Below are 19795 nucleotides of genomic sequence, written 5' to 3' on the forward strand. Positions count from 1 at the left end.
GTCTCAGGACTACTCGGAGCATACGACAGATAGTGGACAATTAGGGGACAACTGTGGTACCATAACCACACATATACGGGTGGGTGCGTGAGTGGGTGGGTGGGTGAGTGGGTGGGTGGGTGAGTGAGTGGGTGGGTGAGTGAGTGGGTGAGTGAGTGAGTGGGTGAGTGAGTGGGTGGGTGAGTGGGTGGGTGGGTGAGTGGGTGGGTGAGTGAGTGGGTGGGTGAGTGAGTGAGTGGGTGGGTGGGTGAGTGAGTGGGTGAGTGGGTGGGTGAGTGAGTGGGTGGGTGGGTGAGTGAGTGAGTGGGTGGGTGAGTGGGTGGGTGGGTGAGTGGGTGGGTGGGTGAGTGAGTGGGTGGGTGAGTGAGTGGGTGGGTGAGTGAGTGAGTGGGTGAGTGAGTGGGTGGGTGAGTGGGTGGGTGGGTGAGTGGGTGGGTGAGTGAGTGGGTGGGTGAGTGAGTGAGTGGGTGGGTGGGTGAGTGAGTGGGTGAGTGGGTGGGTGAGTGGGTGGGTGGGTGGGTGAGTGAGTGAGTGGGTGGGTGAGTGGGTGGGTGGGTGAGTGAGTGGGTGGGTGAGTGAGTGGGTGGGTGGGTGGGTGGGTGGGTGGGTGAGTGAGTGGGTGGGTGGGTGGGTGGGTGAGTGAGTGGGTGGGTGGGTGAGTGAGTGGGTGGGTGGGTGAGTGAGTGGGTGGGTGGGTGAGTGGGTGAGTGAGTGAGTGGGTGGGTGAGTGAGTGGGTGAGTGAGTGGGTGGGTGGGTGAGTGAGTGGGTGGGTGGGTGAGTGAGTGGGTGAGTGAGTGAGTGGGTGGGTGGGTGGGTGAGTGAGTGGGTGGGTGGGTGAGTGAGTGGGTGAGTGAGTGGGTGGGTGGGTGAGTGGGTGAGTGAGTGGGTGGGTGGGTGAGTGAGTGGGTGGGTGAGTGGATGAGTGAGTGAGTGAGTGAGTGGGTGGGTGGGTGAGTGGGTGAGTGAGTGAGTGGGTGGGTGAGTGAGTGGGTGAGTGGGTGGGTGGGTGGATGAGTGAGTGGGTGGATGAGTGAGTGGGTGAGTGAGTGGGTGGGTGAGTGGGTTGATTGATCTCGGTGTGTTAATGATGAAACACTTCATCTAATGGTGACTTGTGTAAGCTAAACACATCTAATGGTGACTTGTGTAAGCTAAATACTTCATCTAATGGTGACTTGTGTAAGCTAAACACATCTAATGGTGACTTGTGTAAGCTAAAGACATCTAATGGTGACTTGTGTAAGCTAAAGACATCTAATGGTGACTTGTGTAAGCTAAACACATCATCTAATGGTGACTTGTGTAAGCTAAACACTTCATCTAATGGAGACTTGTGTAAGCTAAAGACATCTAATGGTGATTTGTGTAAGCTAAAGACATCTAATGGTGACTTGTGTAAGCTAAACACTTCATCTAATGGTGACTTGTGTAAGCTAAAGACTTCATCTAATGGTGACTTGTGTAAGCTAAAGACATCTAATTGTGACTTGTGTAAGCTAAAGACATCTAATGGTGACTTGTGTAAGCTAAACACTTCATCTAATGGTGACTTGTGTAAGCTAAACACTTCATCTAATGGTGACTTGTGTAAGCTAAAGACAGCTAATGGTGACTTGTGTAAGCTAAACACTTCATCTAATGGTGACTTGTGTAAGCTAAAGACAGCTAATGGTGACTTGTGTAAGCTAAAGACATCTAATGGTGACTTGTGTAAGCTAAAGACAGCTAATGGTGACTTGTGTAAGCTAAAGACATCTAATGGTGACTTGTGTAAGCTAAAGACATCTAATGGTGACTTGTGTAAGCTAAACACTTCATCTAATGGTGACTTGTGTAAGCTAAAGACAGCTAATGGTGACTTGTGTAAGCTAAAGACATCCAATGGTGACTTGTGTAAGTTAAAGACTTCATGTAATGGTGACTTGTGTAGGCTAAACACTTCATCTAATGGTGACTTGTGTAAGCTAAAGACATCTAATGGTGACTTGTGTAAGCTAAAGACATCTAATGGTGACTTGTGTAAGCTAAAGACATCTAATGGTGACTTGTGTAAGCTAAACACTTCATCTAATGGTGACTTGTGTAAGCTAAAGACATCTAATGGTGACTTGTGTAGGCTAAACACTTCATCTAATGGTGACTTGTGTAAGCTAAAGACATCTAATGGTGACTTGTGTAAGCTAAAGACATCTAATGGTGACTTGTGTAAGCTAAAGACATCTAATGGTGACTTGTGTAAGCTAAAGACATCTAATGGTGACTTGTGTAGGCTAAACACTTCATCTAATGGTGACTTGTGTAAGCTAAAGACATCTAATGGTGACTTGTGTAAGCTAAAGACATCTAATGGTGACTTGTGTAAGCTAAAGACATCTAATGGTGACTTGTGTAAGCTAAAGACATCTAATGGTGACTTGTGTAAGCTAAAGACATCTAATGGTGACTTGTGTAAGCTAAACACTTCATCTAATGGTGACTTGTGTAAGCTTAACACATCATCTAATGGTGACTTGTGTAAGCTAAAGACATCTAATGGTGACTAGTGTAAGCTAAAGACATCTAATGGTGACTTGTGTAAGCTAAACACTTCATCTAATGGTGACTTGTGTAAGCTAAAGACATCTAATGGTGACTTGTGTAAGCTAAAGACATCTAATGGTGACTTGTGTAAGCTAAAGACATCTAATGGTGACTTGTGTAAGCTAAAGTCATCTAATGGTGCCTTGTGTAAGCTAAAGTCATCTAATGGTGACTAGTGTAAGCTAAAGACATCTAATGGTGACTTGTGTAAGCTAAAGACATCTAATGGTGACTTGTGTAAGCTAAACACTTCATCTAATGGTGACTTGTGTAAGCTTAAGACATCTAATGGTGACTTGTGTAAGCTAAAGATATCTAATGGTGACTTGTGTAAGCTAAACACTTCATCTAATGGTGACTTGTGTAAGCTAAAGACATCTAATGGTGACTTGTGTAAGCTAAAGATATCTAATGGTGACTTGTGTAAGCTAAATACTTCATCTAATGGTGACTTGTGTAAGCTAAAGTCATCTAATGGTGACTTGTGTAAGTTAAAGACTTCATCTAATGGTGACTTGTGTAAGCTAAAGACATCTAATGGTGACTTGTGTAAGCTAAACACTTCATCTAATGGTGACTTGTGTAAGTTAAAGACTTCATCTAATGGTGACTTGTGTAAGCTAAAGACTTCATCTAATGGTGACTTGTGTAAGCTAAACACTTCATCTAATGGTGACTTGTGTAAGTTAAAGACTTCATCTAATGGTGACTTGTGTAAGCTAAAGACTTCATCTAATGGTGACTTGTGTAAGTTAAAGACATCTAATTGTGACTTGTGTAAGCTAAACACATCTAATGGTGACTTGTGTAAGCTAAATACTTCATCTAATGGTGACTTGTGTAAGCTAAACACATCTAATGGTGACTTGTGTAAGCTAAATACTTCATCTAATGGTGACTTGTGTAAGCTAAAGACATCTAATGGTGACTTGTGTAAGCTAAAGACATCTAATGGTGACTTGTGTAAGCTAAAGACTTCATCTAATGGTGACTTGTGTAAGCTAAATACTTCATCTAATGGTGACTTGTGTAAGCTAAATACTTCATCTAATGGTGACTTGTGTAAGCTAAAGACATCTAATGGTGACTTGTGTAAGCTAAACACTTCATCTAATTGTGACTTGTGTAAGCTAAAGACATCTAATGGTGACTTGTTTAAGCTAAAGACATCTAATGGTGACTTGTGTAAGCTAAACACATCTAATGGTGACTTGTGTAAGCTAAAGACATCTAATGGTGACTTGTGTAAGCTAAAGACATCTAATGGTGACTTGTGTAAGCTAAAGACATCTCATGGTGACTTTTGTAAGATAAAGTCATCTAATGGTGACATGTATAAGCTAAAGACTTCTAATGGTGACTTGTGTAGGCTAAACACTTCATCTAATGGTGACTTGTGTAAGCTAAACACTTCATCTAATGGTGACTTGTGTAAGCTAAACACTTCATCTAATGGTGACTTGTGTAAGCTAAACACTTCATCTAATGGTGACTTGTGTAAGCTAAACACTTCATCTAATGGTGACTTGTGTAGGCTAAACACTTCATCTAATGGTGACTTGTGTAGGCTAAACACTTCATCTAATGGTGACTTGTGTAAGCTAAATACTTCATCTAATGGTGACTTGTGTAAGCTAAAGACATCTAATGGTGACTTGTGTAAGCTAAAGACATCTAATGGTGACTTGTGTAAGCTAAAGACATCTAATGGTGACTTGTGTAAGCTAAAGACATCTAATGGTGACTTGTGTAAGCTAAAGACATCTAATGGTGACTTGTGTAAGCTAAACACTTCATCTAATGGTGACTTGTGTAAGCTAAATACATCATCTAATGGTGACTTGTGTAAGATAAAGTCATCTAATGGTGACTTGTATAAGCTAAAGACTTCTAATGGTGACTTGTGTAGGCTAAACACTTCATCTAATGGTGACTTGTGTAAGCTAAAGACATCTAATGGTGACTTGTGTAAGCTAAACACTTCATCTAATGGTGTCTTGTAGTTAAAATGACTTTGAGGGGAAGGGACTCTGTTTAAAAGTATGTTTTATTTTTCTACATTTATTTTGTAACTTCCACGGGCGTGATGGGAGGGGGGGGGGGGGAGTCCCCTTCCCCGGATGCCTGAAAGAAACTGACTTACAAATTAAGATGACGGGACTTCGCTAGTGAGAAAAGCCTGATGATCTCAAGTAGAACTGTGTAGGATATATTTTTTAAACTTTCATTTTGGATTGACCAGGCTATATCTTGAAAATTAATCTAATTAATTATCTATTAGATCAATCAATTTGGCCCCGAAATTACATTAACAAATTCGATATAGTTTGAAAGGTCTACAATTAAATCTATAAAATAAAATCAATATGCCTATAAAAGTCCAATTTAATCTATACAATTTATAGACCTAATTCAATCAAAGTTTTAAATTGAACTAAATCAAGTCAATAAACGACTGTAATTTGAAGAATTCTCTAGAACATATATTATAGCATAGTACATAAACTGATTTGGCATGCACAACTTACATATATATGAGCTGTATGGAGCTACTGTATAGATGAGCTGTACAGAGCAGCTGTATAGTATACTGGTGTTGGGATATAAATTATCCTAAGTCCCCGGTGGGTGCGCGGCATCTGACTGCCTGCTGAACCATTCGTCCCCGACCCGTCGCTCCCACATCCGCCTAGCCGTCAGTCAATTGTCAGGTCCCGCCCCCTGACAACTCGCTCTCTCATTGGTCGCCATCATCACGTGGTCCCGCCCTGCCATTCCTCCCTTCTCCAATTCTCCTTTCATTTATTCTAGATTTGTCTCCAGCGAGGACAGGTGATTTCTCTTGGCTTTCATTGACAAGAGCATCGGCACATTGGAACAGGTGGGGAAAAGATTGCTCAGCATGCACAGTGAGGCTGAGTACACGCTGTGTAACCTTGACTCACACCACGGCTACCAGAACACCTACAGTTCAAGTCCCGACATCTACGGCTTTCACGGCATCAACGGCCGGAGCCTGGACACGGGTCAAGGCTGTGCCGGCTACTACACCGGTGACTCGTCCTTGTCGCCTCAGCTGGGTAGCGCCGGAGAGCTGCCGGCAGCCGGCAACCAACAGCTCGGAGCTTACGGCTCTCCTGGAGCTCTCCGTCTGACCAACCGAGCCGCTCCCCACGGCTACCACATCCCCAGCGCTCACCACCACCACCACCACCATCAGCAGCAGGCCACACCCCAGCACACAGCCAGTGTGGCCACGGGGAATACCTACTCGGGCCATGATTTGGCTACTGACTGCTACACGCAACACACCCAACACACGCAACACACCCAACACACGCCAAACTTCCTAGACATAACCATACGCTCTGGATACCAAACCACTGTTGACAAATACGGTACCGGTGAGCCGGTCAAATATGGAGCCGGAAGTCCAGGTCCGGCTCATTTAACCGGATCACAAATGACAAATGGATATCCGCCGGCACCTCCAGCTCCCCTGAAGGCTGAAGGCTGCAGTAACCAGCCGGCAATACACGGCAAGCCGTTCCGGTGGATGACCATCAAACGGAACCCAACCAAGCCAGGTAGGACCTAATCTTTAGGACCAAATCTTTAGGACAAAACCTTTAGGACCAAATCTTTAGGACCAAGTCTTTAGGACAAAATCTTTAGGACCAAATCTTTAGGACCAAATCTTTAGGACAAAACCTTTAGGACCAAATCTTTAGGACCAAGTCTTTAGGACAAAATCTTTAGGACCAAATCTCTAGGACCAAATCTTTAGGACCAAGTCTTTAGGACAAAATCTTTAGGACCAAATCTTTAGGACAAAATATGGCAGGGTGTTTATGAAGACAAGTGTAAGATCGCACTAAACTATTTCGTCTAGTCGTTGAGCACAGCATCTTTACGACCAAATGTTAATGGACATATTTTTACGACCAAATGTTTAGGGACATTTTTACGGACAAACGTTTAGGAACATATTTTTACGACCAAATGTTAGAGACATTTTTGCGACCAAATGTTTAGGGACATCTTTACGACCAAATGTTTAGAGACATATTTTTACGGACAAATGTTTAGGGACATATTTTTACGACCAAATGTTTAGAGACATTTTTGCGACCAAATGTTTAGGGACATATTTTTACGACCAAATGTTAAGGGACATATTTTTACGACCAAATGTTAAGGGACATATTTTTACGACCAAATGTTTAGGGACATCTTTACGACCAAATATTTAGAGACATATTTTTACGGACAAATGTTTAGGGACAGATTTTTACGACCAAATGTTAAGGGACATATTTTTACGACCAAATGTTAAGGGACATATTTTTACGACCAAATGTTTAGGGACATCTTTACGACCAAATGTTTAGAGACATTTTTACGGCCAAATGTTTAGGGACATATTTTTAAGACCAAATCTGAAAGTATTATATAATAAGCTATTATTTTAAGAAGTTTTTGATTTGACCTTTGATAATTATGTAATAGCTGATATATAATTACAGAAATCAGAAAAAAAAATTTAATTAATTCTAATGGTGACTTGTGCAAACTAAAGACATACTTAAGTATGTGTACAAGATGCTTACAGAATTGTGTACAAGAATATAAGTTTGTCCAAGAAGATTACAGTATTGTGTGCAAGATTGTAACAGTGTGTACAATGATGTTACATTGTGTACATGATTGCTAGTGTGTGTACAAGAATGTAACAGTGTGTACAAGAATGTATACGCCCTGATCTGTTACATTACGCAATAAGTGAACACTAAATCTAATCCTAATGCACAATCTTATGCCCGTCTTATGCCCGTCTTATGCCCGTCTTATGCCCGTCTTATGGCCGTCTTATGGCAGTCTTATGCCCGTCTTATGCCTGTCTTATGCCCGTCTTATGGCCGTCTTATGCCCGTCTTATGCCCGTCTTATGCCCGTCTTATGCCCGTCTTATGCCCGTCTTATGCCCGTCTTATGCCCACTTATGCCCGTCTTATGCCCACTTATGCCCGTCTTATGGCCGTCTTATGCCCACTTATGCCCGTCTTATGCCCGTCTTATGCCCGTCTTATGGCCGTCTTATGCCCGTCTTATGCCCACTTATGCCCGTCTTATGCCCGTCTTATAGCCGTCTTAACCATAACCCAGTACACTGAACGTTCAAACCAAACCTTTAAGTAAGGGACCAGTATTGATGGGCGTGTATAAATATTCAGGAGACAAATATACATACAGACAGACGGACAAATATACACACAGACAGACGGACAAATATACAGACAGACAGAAGAAATAAGGAGTTAAGATTAGGGTTAATGCTGTCAGCTCATAAACAGCTAACCAGCATGCATGTTTTTGTTTTAACATCAGAAGAATTATACCAACCTCACACCCTATTTCAATGTCTACACATGTACCTGTGCTGTCGTCCTGTGTCACCAATAACTACACATGTACCTGTGCTGTCGTCCTGTGTCACCAATAACTACACATGTACCTGTGCTGTCGTCCTGTGTCACCAATAACTACACATGTACCTGTGCTGTCGTCCTGTGTCACCAATAACTACACATGTACCTGTGCTGTCGTCCTGTGTCACCAATAACTACACATGTACCTGTGCTGTCGTCCTGTGTCACCAATAACTACACATGTACCTGTGCTGTCGTCCTGTGTCACCAATAACTACACATGTACCTGTGCTGTCGTCCTGTGTCACCAATAACTACACATGTACCTGTGCTGTCGTCCTGTGTCACCAATAACTACACATGTACCTGTGCTGTCGTCCTGTGTCACCAATAACTACACATGTACCTGTGCTGTCGTCCTGTGTCACCAATAACTACACATGTACCTGTGCTGTCGTCCTGTGTCACCAATAACTACACATGTACCTGTGCTGTCCTGTGTCACCAATAACTACACATGTACCTGTGCTGTCGTCCTGTGTCACCAATAACTACACATGTACCGTGCTATCGTCCTGTGTCACCAATAACTACACATGTACCTGTGCTATCCTGTGTCACCAATAACTACACATGTACCTGTGCTGTCGTCCTGTGTCACCAATAACTACACATGTACCTGTGCTGTCGTCCTGTGTCACCAATAACTACACATGTACCTGTGCTGTCGTCCTGTGTCACCAATAACTACACATGTACCTGTGCTGTCGTCCTGTGTCACCAATAACTACACATGTACCTGTGCTGTCGTCCTGTGTCACCAATAACTACACATGTACCTGTGCTGTCGTCCTGTGTCACCAATAACTACACATGTACCTGTGCTGTCGTCCTGTGTCACCAATAACTACACATGTACCTGTGCTGTCGTCCTGTGTCACCAATAACTACACATGTACCTGTGCTGTCGTCCTGTGTCACCAATAACTACACATGTACCTGTGCTGTCGTCCTGTGTCACCAATAACTACACATGTACCTGTGCTGTCGTCCTGTGTCACCAATAACTACACATGTACCTGTGCTGTCCTGTGTCACCAATAACTACACATGTACCTGTGCTGTCGTCCTGTGTCACCAATAACTACACATGTACCTGTGCTATCGTCCTGTGTCACCAATAACTACACATGTACCTGTGCTATCCTGTGTCACCAATAACTACACATGTACCTGTGCTGTCGTCCTGTGTCACCAATAACTACACATGTACCTGTGCTGTCGTCCTGTGTCACCAATAACTACACATGTACCTGTGCTGTCGTCCTGTGTCACCAATAACTACACATGTACCTGTGCTGTCGTCCTGTGTCACCAATAACTACACATGTACCTGTGCTGTCGTCCTGTGTCACCAATAACTACACATGTACCTGTGCTGTCCTGTGTCACCAATAACTACACATGTACCTGTGCTGTCGTCCTGTGTCACCAATAACTACACATGTACCTGTGCTGTCGTCCTGTGTCACCAATAACTACACATGTACCTGTGCTGTCGTCCTGTGTCACCAATAACTACACATGTACCTGTGCTGTCGTCCTGTGTCACCAATAACTACACATGTACCTGTGCTGTCGTCCTGTGTCACCAATAACTACACATGTACCTGTGCTGTCGACCTGTGTCACCAATAACTACACATGTACCTGTGCTGTCGTCTTGTGTCACCAATAACTACACATGTACCTGTGCTGTCCTGTGTCACCAATAACTGCACATGTACCTGTGCTGTCGTCCTGTGTCACCAATAACTACACATGTACCTGTGCTGTCGTCCTGTGTCACCAATAACTACACATGTACCTGTACTGTCCTGTGTCACCAATAACTGCACATGTACCTGTGCTGTCGTCCTGTGTCACCAATAACTACACATGTACCTGTGCTGTCGTCCTGTGTCACCAATAACTACACATGTACCTGTGCTGTCGACCTGTGTCACCAATAACTACACATGTACCTGTGCTGTCGTCCTGTGTCACCAATAACTACACATGTACCTGTGCTGTCGTCCTGTGTCACCAATAACTACACATGTACCTGTGCTGTCGTCCTGTGTCACCAATAACTACACATGTACCTGTGCTGTCGTCCTGTGTCACCAATAACTACACATGTACCTGTGCTGTCGTCCTGTGTCACCAATAACTACACATGTACCTGTGCTGTCGTCCTGTGTCACCAATAACTACACATGTACCTGTACTGTCCTGTGTCACCAATAACTACACATGTACCTGTGCTGTCGTCCTGTGTCACCAATAACTACACATGTACCTGTGCTGTCGTCCTGTGTCACCAATAACTACACATGTACCTGTGCTGTCGACCTGTGTCACCAATAACTACACATGTACCTGTGCTGTCGTCCTGTGTCACCAATAACTACACATGTACCTGTGCTGTCCTGTGTCACCAATAACTGCACATGTACCTGTGCTGTCGTCCTGTGTCACCAATAACTACACATGTACCTGTGCTGTCGTCCTGTGTCACCAATAACTACACATGTACCTGTACTGTCCTGTGTCACCAATAACTGCACATGTACCTGTGCTGTCGTCCTGTGTCACTACCAGTGTTATGTCACTTACCCTTGTATGAAGTAAACCCCACCCCACCCCACGCCGCCCCCCCTCCACGAACTGCCTTTCATCTAGACCACCTGATGCCGCCCCAGGTGAGGGGAGGGGGTAGATCCGCGTGCCGCCCCAGGTGAGGGGAGGGAGGGGGTAGATCCGCGTGTACACGACCCCAACAAAGCCTTTCGTCATTCCATCAGAAAATTGGAGCAGAATTGAACTGGGGTTTATAAAAACAAACAGCCTGATGAATGATGTCGAGACAAGTCCAAATATTCGCTAATCCAGCGAAATTGAAAAACATCAAACTAAGAAAACACAAAATCAACGCGGCATTTTTTACTTTACCCATTTTTAGCTGTCATAAATGTTAGGCCCATTTTAATAGATGTAGTAAATATATTTGCGCCATCTTTTTCACACGTTGGGCCATCATCTTTTTTTTTTCAAAGTTTAAAAAAAAACATTTCTAATTTAATTATCTTTAGGCTAAAGTGTCTTCATATTTACAAAATCTTTAATATGCACAGCATATTTAAGGATGTCTTTTCCTTTACAATTTGATTAGGATATATTGATGTTAACAAGATTTACCAACTACATAATGTCACTGCACCACACATAATGTCACTACACCACACATAATGTCACTACACCACACATAATGACACTACACCACACATAATGACACTACACCACACATAATGTCACTACACCACACATAATGTCACTGCACCACACATAATGTCACTGCACCACACATAGTGTCACTACACCACACATAATGTCACTACACCACACATAATGTCACTACACCACACATAATGACACTACACCACACATAATGTCACTACACCACACATAATGTCACTACACCACACATAATGACACTACACCACACATAACGACACTACACTACACATAATGACACTACACCACACATAATGACACTACACCAAAAACAATGACATATTTTAACACCACAAGCATTTAAAATTAGACTGGGAATTTCCCTGCATTTTTATTTCATCGTTTATTTCCTCTACTACCCCACCCCTCCCCTCTCCCCACCACACCATCCTCCCATTCCCCCCCCCCCACACACACACACACTATCACTCCACTTAGCCGTTCTGCGCTGTGTATAATCTTTTCGTTGACTTAGGACTAAAGGGCGCGGGGGTGGTTGGGTTCAGGTCTGAAGCTACCTGACTGTCATGTGCTACCTGACTGTCATGTGCTACCTGACTGTCATGTGCTACCTGACTGTCATGTGCTACCTGACTGTCATGTGCTACCTGACTGTCATGTGCTACCTGACTGTCATGTGCTACCTGACTGTCATGTGCTACATATCTGTCATGTGCTACCTGACTGTCATGTGCTACCTACCTGTCTGTCATGTGCTACATGTCTGTCATGTGCTACCTGACTGTCATGTGCTACCTGACTGTCATGTGCTACCTGACTGTCATGTGATACCTGTCTGTCATGTGCTACCTGACTTTCATGTGCTACCTACCTGTCTGTCATGTGCTACCTGTCTGTCATGTGCTACCTGACTGTCATGTGCTACCTGACTGTCATGTGCTACCTGACTGTCATGTGCTACCTGACTGTCATGTGCTACCTGACTGTCATGTGCTACCTGACTGTCATGTGCTACCTGACTGTCATGTGCTACCTGACTGTCATGTGCTACCTGACTGTCATGTGCTACCTGACTGTCATGTGCTACCTGACTGTCATGTGCTACCTGACTGTCATGTGCTACCTGACTGTCATGTGCTACCTGACTGTCATGTGCTACCTGACTGTCATGTGCTACCTGACTGTCATGTGCTACTTACCTGTCTGTCATGTGCTACCTGTCTGTCATGTGCTACCTGACTGTCATGTGCTACCTGTCTGTCATGTGCTACCTGACTGTCATGTGCTACCTACCTGTCTGTCATGTGCTACCTACCTGTCTGTCATGTGCTACCTGTCTGTCATGTGCTACCTGACTGTCATGTGCTACCTGTCTGTCATGTGCTACCTGACTGTCATGTGATACCTGTCTGTCATGTGCTACCTGACTTTCATGTGCTACCTACCTGTCTGTCATGTGCTACCTGTCTGTCATGTGCTACCTGACTGTCATGTGCTACCTGACTGTCATGTGCTACCTGACTGTCATGTGCTACCTGACTGTCATGTGCTACCTGACTGTCATGTGCTACCTGACTGTCATGTGCTACCTGACTGTCATGTGCTACCTGACTGTCATGTGCTACCTGACTGTCATGTGCTACCTGACTGTCATGTGCTACCTGACTGTCATGTGCTACCTGACTGTCATGTGCTACCTGACTGTCATGTGCTACCTGACTGTCATGTGCTACTTACCTGTCTGTCATGTGCTACCTGTCTGTCATGTGCTACCTGACTGTCATGTGCTACCTGTCTGTCATGTGCTACCTGACTGTCATGTGCTACCTACCTGTCTGTCATGTGCTACCTACCTGTCTGTCATGTGCTACCTGACTGTCATGTGCTACCTGACTGTCATGTGCTACCTACCTGTCTGTCATGTGCTACCTGTCTGTCATGTGCTACCTGTCTGTCATGTGCTACCTGACTGTCATGTGCTACCTGACTGTCATGTGCTACCTGACTGTCATGTGCTACCTGACTGTCATGTGCTACATGACTGTCATGTGCTACCTACCTGTATGTCATGTGCTACCTGTCTGTCATGTGCTACCTACCTGTCTGTCATGTGCTACCTACCTGTCTGTCATGTGCTACCTGTCTGTCATGTGCTACCTGACTGTCATGTGCTACCTGACTGTCATGTGCTACCTGTCTCTCATGTGCTACCTGACTGTCATGTGCTACCTGACTGTCATGTGCTACCTGACTGTCATGTGCTACCTACCTGTCTGTCATGTGCTACCTGTCTGTCATGTGCTACCTGACTGTCATGTGCTACCTGACTGTCATGTGCTACCTGACTGTCATGTGCTACCTGACTGTCATGTGCTACCTGTCTGTCATGTGCTACCTGACTGTGAGGAACTACCAGAAGATGACCGTTTGAAAATACCATCAGCTTTGATTCAACCCTTGACACAAAGATAAGCCACCACCAGCCCCCTTACCCTCACAGCGGCACGTGGGTGCAGGGCAGGTGTGGTCACGTGATACCCACCTCTCGTCTTTAGTTTGAGCAGAGACCGCACGTCCATACTCACCCCGACCTCATATCCCACCACCCACTCACCACAATAGCACACCACACCATCTCGCCACACGCCATCCACACATACAACCAACCCACCACCCTACCCCACACCACCCCAACCCCACCACCCTACCACACACCACCCCAACCCCACCCCCCTATCATATAACAGACCAGATCGTTAATCCGCTTCCATGTGGAGAATTATCTCCAGACTAATGCCGATACCGATAATTTGACAGACTGACACACACACACACAGACACACCGACACACAGACTGATAGACCGACGGACAGACAGAAAGCTTTTTATGGACTTTATAGTTAACAGCGGGGATTTTGTCGCGATTGGCTCAACGGATTGAGCATCGGTTTGTTTTTATCGTTAGGGTTTGGGGTTACGGTTTTTACTGTCGGCTATAGGGTTAGGGTTTTTACTGTCGGCTATAGGGTTAGGGTTAGGGTTTTTACTGTCGGCTTTAGGGTTAGGGTTTTTACTGTCGGCTACAGGGTTAGGGTTTTTACTGTCGGCTATAGGGTTAGGGTTAGGGTTTTTACTGTCGGCTAAAGGGTTGGGGTTTTTACTGTCGGCTATAGGGTTAGGGTTAGGGTTTTTACTGTCGGCTATAGGGTTAGGGTTTTTACTGTCGGCTATAGGGTTAGGGTTAGGGTTTTTACTGTCGGCTATAGGGTTAGGATTAGGGTTTTTCCTGTCGGCTACAGGGTTAGGGTTAGACTTTTTACTGTCGGCTAGGGTTAGGGTTTTTACTGTCGGCTAGGGTTAGGGTTAGACTTTTTCCTGTCGGCTACAGGGTTAGGGTTAGGGTTTTTACTGTCGGCTATAGGGTTAGGGTAAGACTTTTACCTGTCGGCTACAGGGTTAGGGTTTTTACTGTCGGCTAGGGTTAGGGTTTTTACTGTCGGCTACAGGGTTAGGGTTAGGGTTTTTACTGTCGGCTACAGGGTTAGGGTTTTTACTGTCGGCTACAGGGTTAGGGTTTTTACTGTCGGCTACAGGGTTAGGGTTTTTACTGTCGGCTACAGGGTTAGGGTTTTTACTGTCGGCTACAGGGTTAGGGTTTTTACTGTCGGCTATAGGGTTAGGGTTTTTACTGTCGGCTACAGGGTTAGGGTTTTTACTGTCGGCTACAGGGTTAGGGTTTTTACTGTCGGCTACAGGGTTAGGGTTTTTACTGTCGGCTATAGGGTTAGGGTTAGTGTTTTTACTGTCGGCTACAGGGTTAGGGTTTTTACTGTCGGCTACAGGGTTAGGGTTAGGGTTTTTACTGTCGGCTACAGGGTTAGGGTTTTTACTGTCGGCTACAGGGTTAGGGTTAGGGTTTTTACTGTCGGCTACAGGGTTAGGGTTAGGGTTTTTACTGTCGGCTACAGGGTTAGGGTTTTTACTGTCGGCTACAGGGTTAGGGTTTTTACTGTCGGCTATAGGGTTAGGGTTTTTACTGTCGGCTACAGGGTTAGGGTTTTTACTGTCGGCTATAGGGTTAGGGTTAGGGTTTTTACTGTCGGCTACAGGGTTAGGGTTTTTACTGTCGGCTACAGGGTTAGGGTTTTTACTGTCGGCTACAGGGTTAGGGTTTTTACTGTCGGCTACAGGGTTAGGGTTTTAACTGTCGGCTACAGGGTTAGGGTTAGTGTTTTTACTGTCGGCTACAGGGTTAGGGTATTTACTGTCGGCTACAGGGTTAGGGTTAGGGTTTTTACTGTCGGCTATAGGGTTAGGGTTTTTACTGTCGGCTATAGGGTTAGGGTTTTTACTGTCGGCTATAGGGTTAGGGTTAGGGTTTTTACTGTCGGCTATAGGGTTAGGGTTTTTACTGTCGGCTATAGGGTTAGGGTTTTTACTGTCGGCTATAGGGTTAGGGTTAGGGTTTTTACTGTCGGCTACAGGGTTAGGGTTTTTACTGTCGGCTACAGGGTTAGGGTTTTTACTGTCGGCTACAGGGTTAGGGTTTTTACTGTCGGCTATAGGGTTAGGGTTTTTACTGTCGGCTATAGGGTTAGGGTTTTTACTGTCGGCTATAGGGTTAGGGTTAGGGTTTTTACTGTCGGCTACAGGGTTAGGGTTTTTACTGTCGGCTACAGGGTTAGGGTTTTTACTGTCGGCTACAGGGTTAGGGTTTTTACTGTCGGCTACAGGGTTAGGGTTTTTACTGTCGGCTACAGGGTTAGGGTTTTTACTGTCGGCTATAGGGTTAGGGTTTTTACTGTCGGCTATAGGGTTAGGGTTTTTACTGTCGGCTACAGGGTTAGGGTTTTTACTGTCGGCTACAGGGTTAGGGTTTTTACTGTCGGCTACAGGGTTAGGGTTTTTACTGTCGGCTACAGGGTTAGGGTTTTTACTGTCGGCTACAGGGTTAGGGTTTTTACTGTCGGCTACAGGGTTAGGGTTTTTACTGTCGGCTACAGGGCTAGGGTTTTTACTGTCGGCTATAGGGTTAGGGTTTTTACTGTCGGCTATAGGGTTAGGGTTAGTGTTTTTACTGTCGGCTACAGGGTTAGGGTTTTTACTGTCGGCTACAGGGTTAGGGTTTTTACTGTCGGCTACAGGGTTAGGGTTTTTACTGTCGGCTACAGGGTTAGGGTTTTTACTGTCGGCTACAGGGTTAGGGTTTTTACTGTCGGCTACAGGGTTAGGGTTTTTACTGTCGGCTACAGGGTTAGGGTTTTTACTGTCGGCTACAGGGTTAGGGTTTTTACTGTCGGCTACAGGGTTAGGTTTTTTACTGTCGGCTACAGGGTTAGGGTTTTTACTGTCGGCTACAGGGCTAGGGTTTTTACTGTCGGCTATAGGGTTAGGGTTTTTACTGTCGGCTATAGGGTTAGGGTTTTTACTGTCGGCTACAGGGTTAGGGTTAGGGTTTTTACTGTCGGCTACAGGGTTAGGGTTTTTACTGTCGGCTACAGGGTTAGGGTTTTTACTGTCGGCTACAGGGTTAGGGTTTTTACTGTCGGCTACAGGGTTAGGGTTTTTACTGTCGGCTATAGGGTTAGGGTTTTTACTGTCGGCTACAGGGTTAGGGTTAGGGTTTTTACTGTCGGCTACAGGGTTAGGGTTTTTACTGTCGGCTACAGGGTTAGGGTTTTTACTGTCGGCTACAGGGTTAGGGTTTTTACTGTCGGCTACAGGGTTAGGGTTTTTACTGTCGGCTACAGGGTTAGGGTTTTTACTGTCGGCTACAGGGTTAGGGTTTTTACTGTCGGCTATAGGGTTAGGGTTTTTACTGTCGGCTACAGGGTTAGGGTTAGGGTTTTTACTGTCGGCTATAGGGTTAGGGTTTTTACTGTCGGCTATAGGGTTAGGGTTTTTACTGTCGGCTATAGGGTTAGGGTTAGGGTTTTTACTGTCGGCTATAGGGTTAGGGTTTTTACTGTCGGCTATAGGGTTAGGGTTTTTACTGTCGGCTATAGGGTTAGGGTTAGGGTTTTTACTGTCGGCTACAGGGTTAGGGTTTTTACTGTCGGCTACAGGGTTAGGGTTTTTACTGTCGGCTACAGGGTTAGGGTTTTTACTGTCGGCTATAGGGTTAGGGTTTTTACTGTCGGCTATAGGGTTAGGGTTTTTACTGTCGGCTATAGGGTTAGGGTTAGGGTTTTTACTGTCGGCTACAGGGTTAGGGTTTTTACTGTCGGCTACAGGGTTAGGGTTTTTACTGTCGGCTACAGGGTTAGGGTTTTTACTGTCGGCTACAGGGTTAGGGTTTTTACTGTCGGCTACAGGGTTAGGGTTTTTACTGTCGGCTATAGGGTTAGGGTTTTTACTGTCGGCTATAGGGTTAGGGTTTTTACTGTCGGCTACAGGGTTAGGGTTTTTACTGTCGGCTACAGGGTTAGGGTTTTTACTGTCGGCTACAGGGTTAGGGTTTTTACTGTCGGCTACAGGGTTAGGGTTTTTACTGTCGGCTACAGGGTTAGGGTTTTTACTGTCGGCTACAGGGTTAGGGTTTTTACTGTCGGCTACAGGGCTAGGGTTTTTACTGTCGGCTATAGGGTTAGGGTTTTTACTGTCGGCTATAGGGTTAGGGTTAGTGTTTTTACTGTCGGCTACAGGGTTAGGGTTTTTACTGTCGGCTACAGGGTTAGGGTTTTTACTGTCGGCTACAGGGTTAGGGTTTTTACTGTCGGCTACAGGGTTAGGGTTTTTACTGTCGGCTACAGGGTTAGGGTTTTTACTGTCGGCTACAGGGTTAGGGTTTTTACTGTCGGCTACAGGGTTAGGGTTTTTACTGTCGGCTACAGGGTTAGGGTTTTTACTGTCGGCTACAGGGTTAGGTTTTTTACTGTCGGCTACAGGGTTAGGGTTTTTACTGTCGGCTACAGGGCTAGGGTTTTTACTGTCGGCTATAGGGTTAGGGTTTTTACTGTCGGCTATAGGGTTAGGGTTTTTACTGTCGGCTACAGGGTTAGGGTTAGGGTTTTTACTGTCGGCTACAGGGTTAGGGTTTTTACTGTCGGCTACAGGGTTAGGGTTTTTACTGTCGGCTACAGGGTTAGGGTTTTTACTGTCGGCTACAGGGTTAGGGTTTTTACTGTCGGCTATAGGGTTAGGGTTTTTACTGTCGGCTACAGGGTTAGGGTTAGGGTTTTTACTGTCGGCTACAGGGTTAGGGTTTTTACTGTCGGCTACAGGGTTAGGGTTTTTACTGTCGGCTACAGGGTTAGGGTTTTTACTGTCGGCTACAGGGTTAGGGTTTTTACTGTCGGCTACAGGGTTAGGGTTTTTACTGTCGGCTACAGGGTTAGGGTTTTTACTGTCGGCTATAGGGTTAGGGTTTTTACTGTCGGCTACAGGGTTAGGGTTAGGGTTTTTACTGTCGGCTACAGGGTTAGGGTTTTTACTGTCGGCTACAGGGTTAGGGTTTTTACTGTCGGCTACAGGGTTAGGGTTTTTACTGTCGGCTATAGGGTTAGGGTTTTTACTGTCGGCTATAGGGTTAGGGTTTTTACTGTCGGCTACAGGGTTAGGGTTTTTACTGTCGGCTACAGGGTTAGGGTTTTTACTGTCGGCTACAGGGTTAGGGTTTTTACTGTCGGCTACAGGGTTAGGGTTTTTACTGTCGGCTACAGGGTTAGGGTTTTTACTGTCGGCTACAGGGTTAGGGTTTTTACTGTCGGCTACAGGGCTAGGGTTTTTACTGTCGGCTATAGGGTTAGGGTTTTTACTGTCGGCTATAGGGTTAGGGTTAGTGTTTTTACTGTCGGCTACAGGGTTAGGGTTTTTACTGTCGGCTACAGGGTTAGGGTTTTTACTGTCGGCTACAGGGTTAGGGTTTTTACTGTCGGCTACAGGGTTAGGGTTTTTACTGTCGGCTACAGGGTTAGGGTTTTTACTGTCGGCTACAGGGTTAGGGTTTTTACTGTCGGCTACAGGGTTAGGGTTTTTACTGTCGGCTACAGGGTTAGGGTTTTTACTGTCGGCTACAGGGTTAGGTTTTTTACTGTCGGCTACAGGGTTAGGGTTTTTACTGTCGGCTACAGGGCTAGGGTTTTTACTGTCGGCTATAGGGTTAGGGTTTTTACTGTCGGCTATAGGGTTAGGGTTTTTACTGTCGGCTACAGGGTTAGGGTTAGGGTTTTTACTGTCGGCTACAGGGTTAGGGTTTTTACTGTCGGCTACAGGGTTAGGGTTTTTACTGTCGGCTACAGGGTTAGGGTTTTTACTGTCGGCTACAGGGTTAGGGTTTTTACTGTCGGCTATAGGGTTAGGGTTTTTACTGTCGGCTACAGGGTTAGGGTTAGGGTTTTTACTGTCGGCTACAGGGTTAGGGTTTTTACTGTCGGCTACAGGGTTAGGGTTTTTACTGTCGGCTACAGGGTTAGGGTTTTTACTGTCGGCTACAGGGTTAGGGTTTTTACTGTCGGCTACAGGGTTAGGGTTTTTACTGTCGGCTACA

General features: G+C 45.2%; 1 protein-coding gene across 2 annotated transcripts in view; it reads left to right on the forward strand.

The window, feature by feature from the left end:
- Positions 1-5409: 5409 nt before the first annotated feature.
- Positions 5410-19795, forward strand: part of LOC131938576 (homeobox protein Hox-B1) — a 65167-nt gene continuing 50781 nt past the window's right edge. For both annotated transcript variants that reach the window (XM_059296670.1, XM_059296671.1), the window contains exon 1: positions 5410-6168. In XM_059296670.1, the coding sequence (XP_059152653.1) occupies positions 5484-6168 (685 nt within the window). In that variant the 5' untranslated portion in view covers positions 5410-5483. The remainder of the gene's footprint in view (positions 6169-19795) is intronic.

Source organism: Physella acuta, unplaced genomic scaffold, assembly GCF_028476545.2.
Source record: "Physella acuta isolate Inbredline_101_S28 unplaced genomic scaffold, ASM2847654v3 ptg000249l, whole genome shotgun sequence".
NCBI lineage: Eukaryota > Metazoa > Mollusca > Gastropoda > Physidae > Physella > Physella acuta.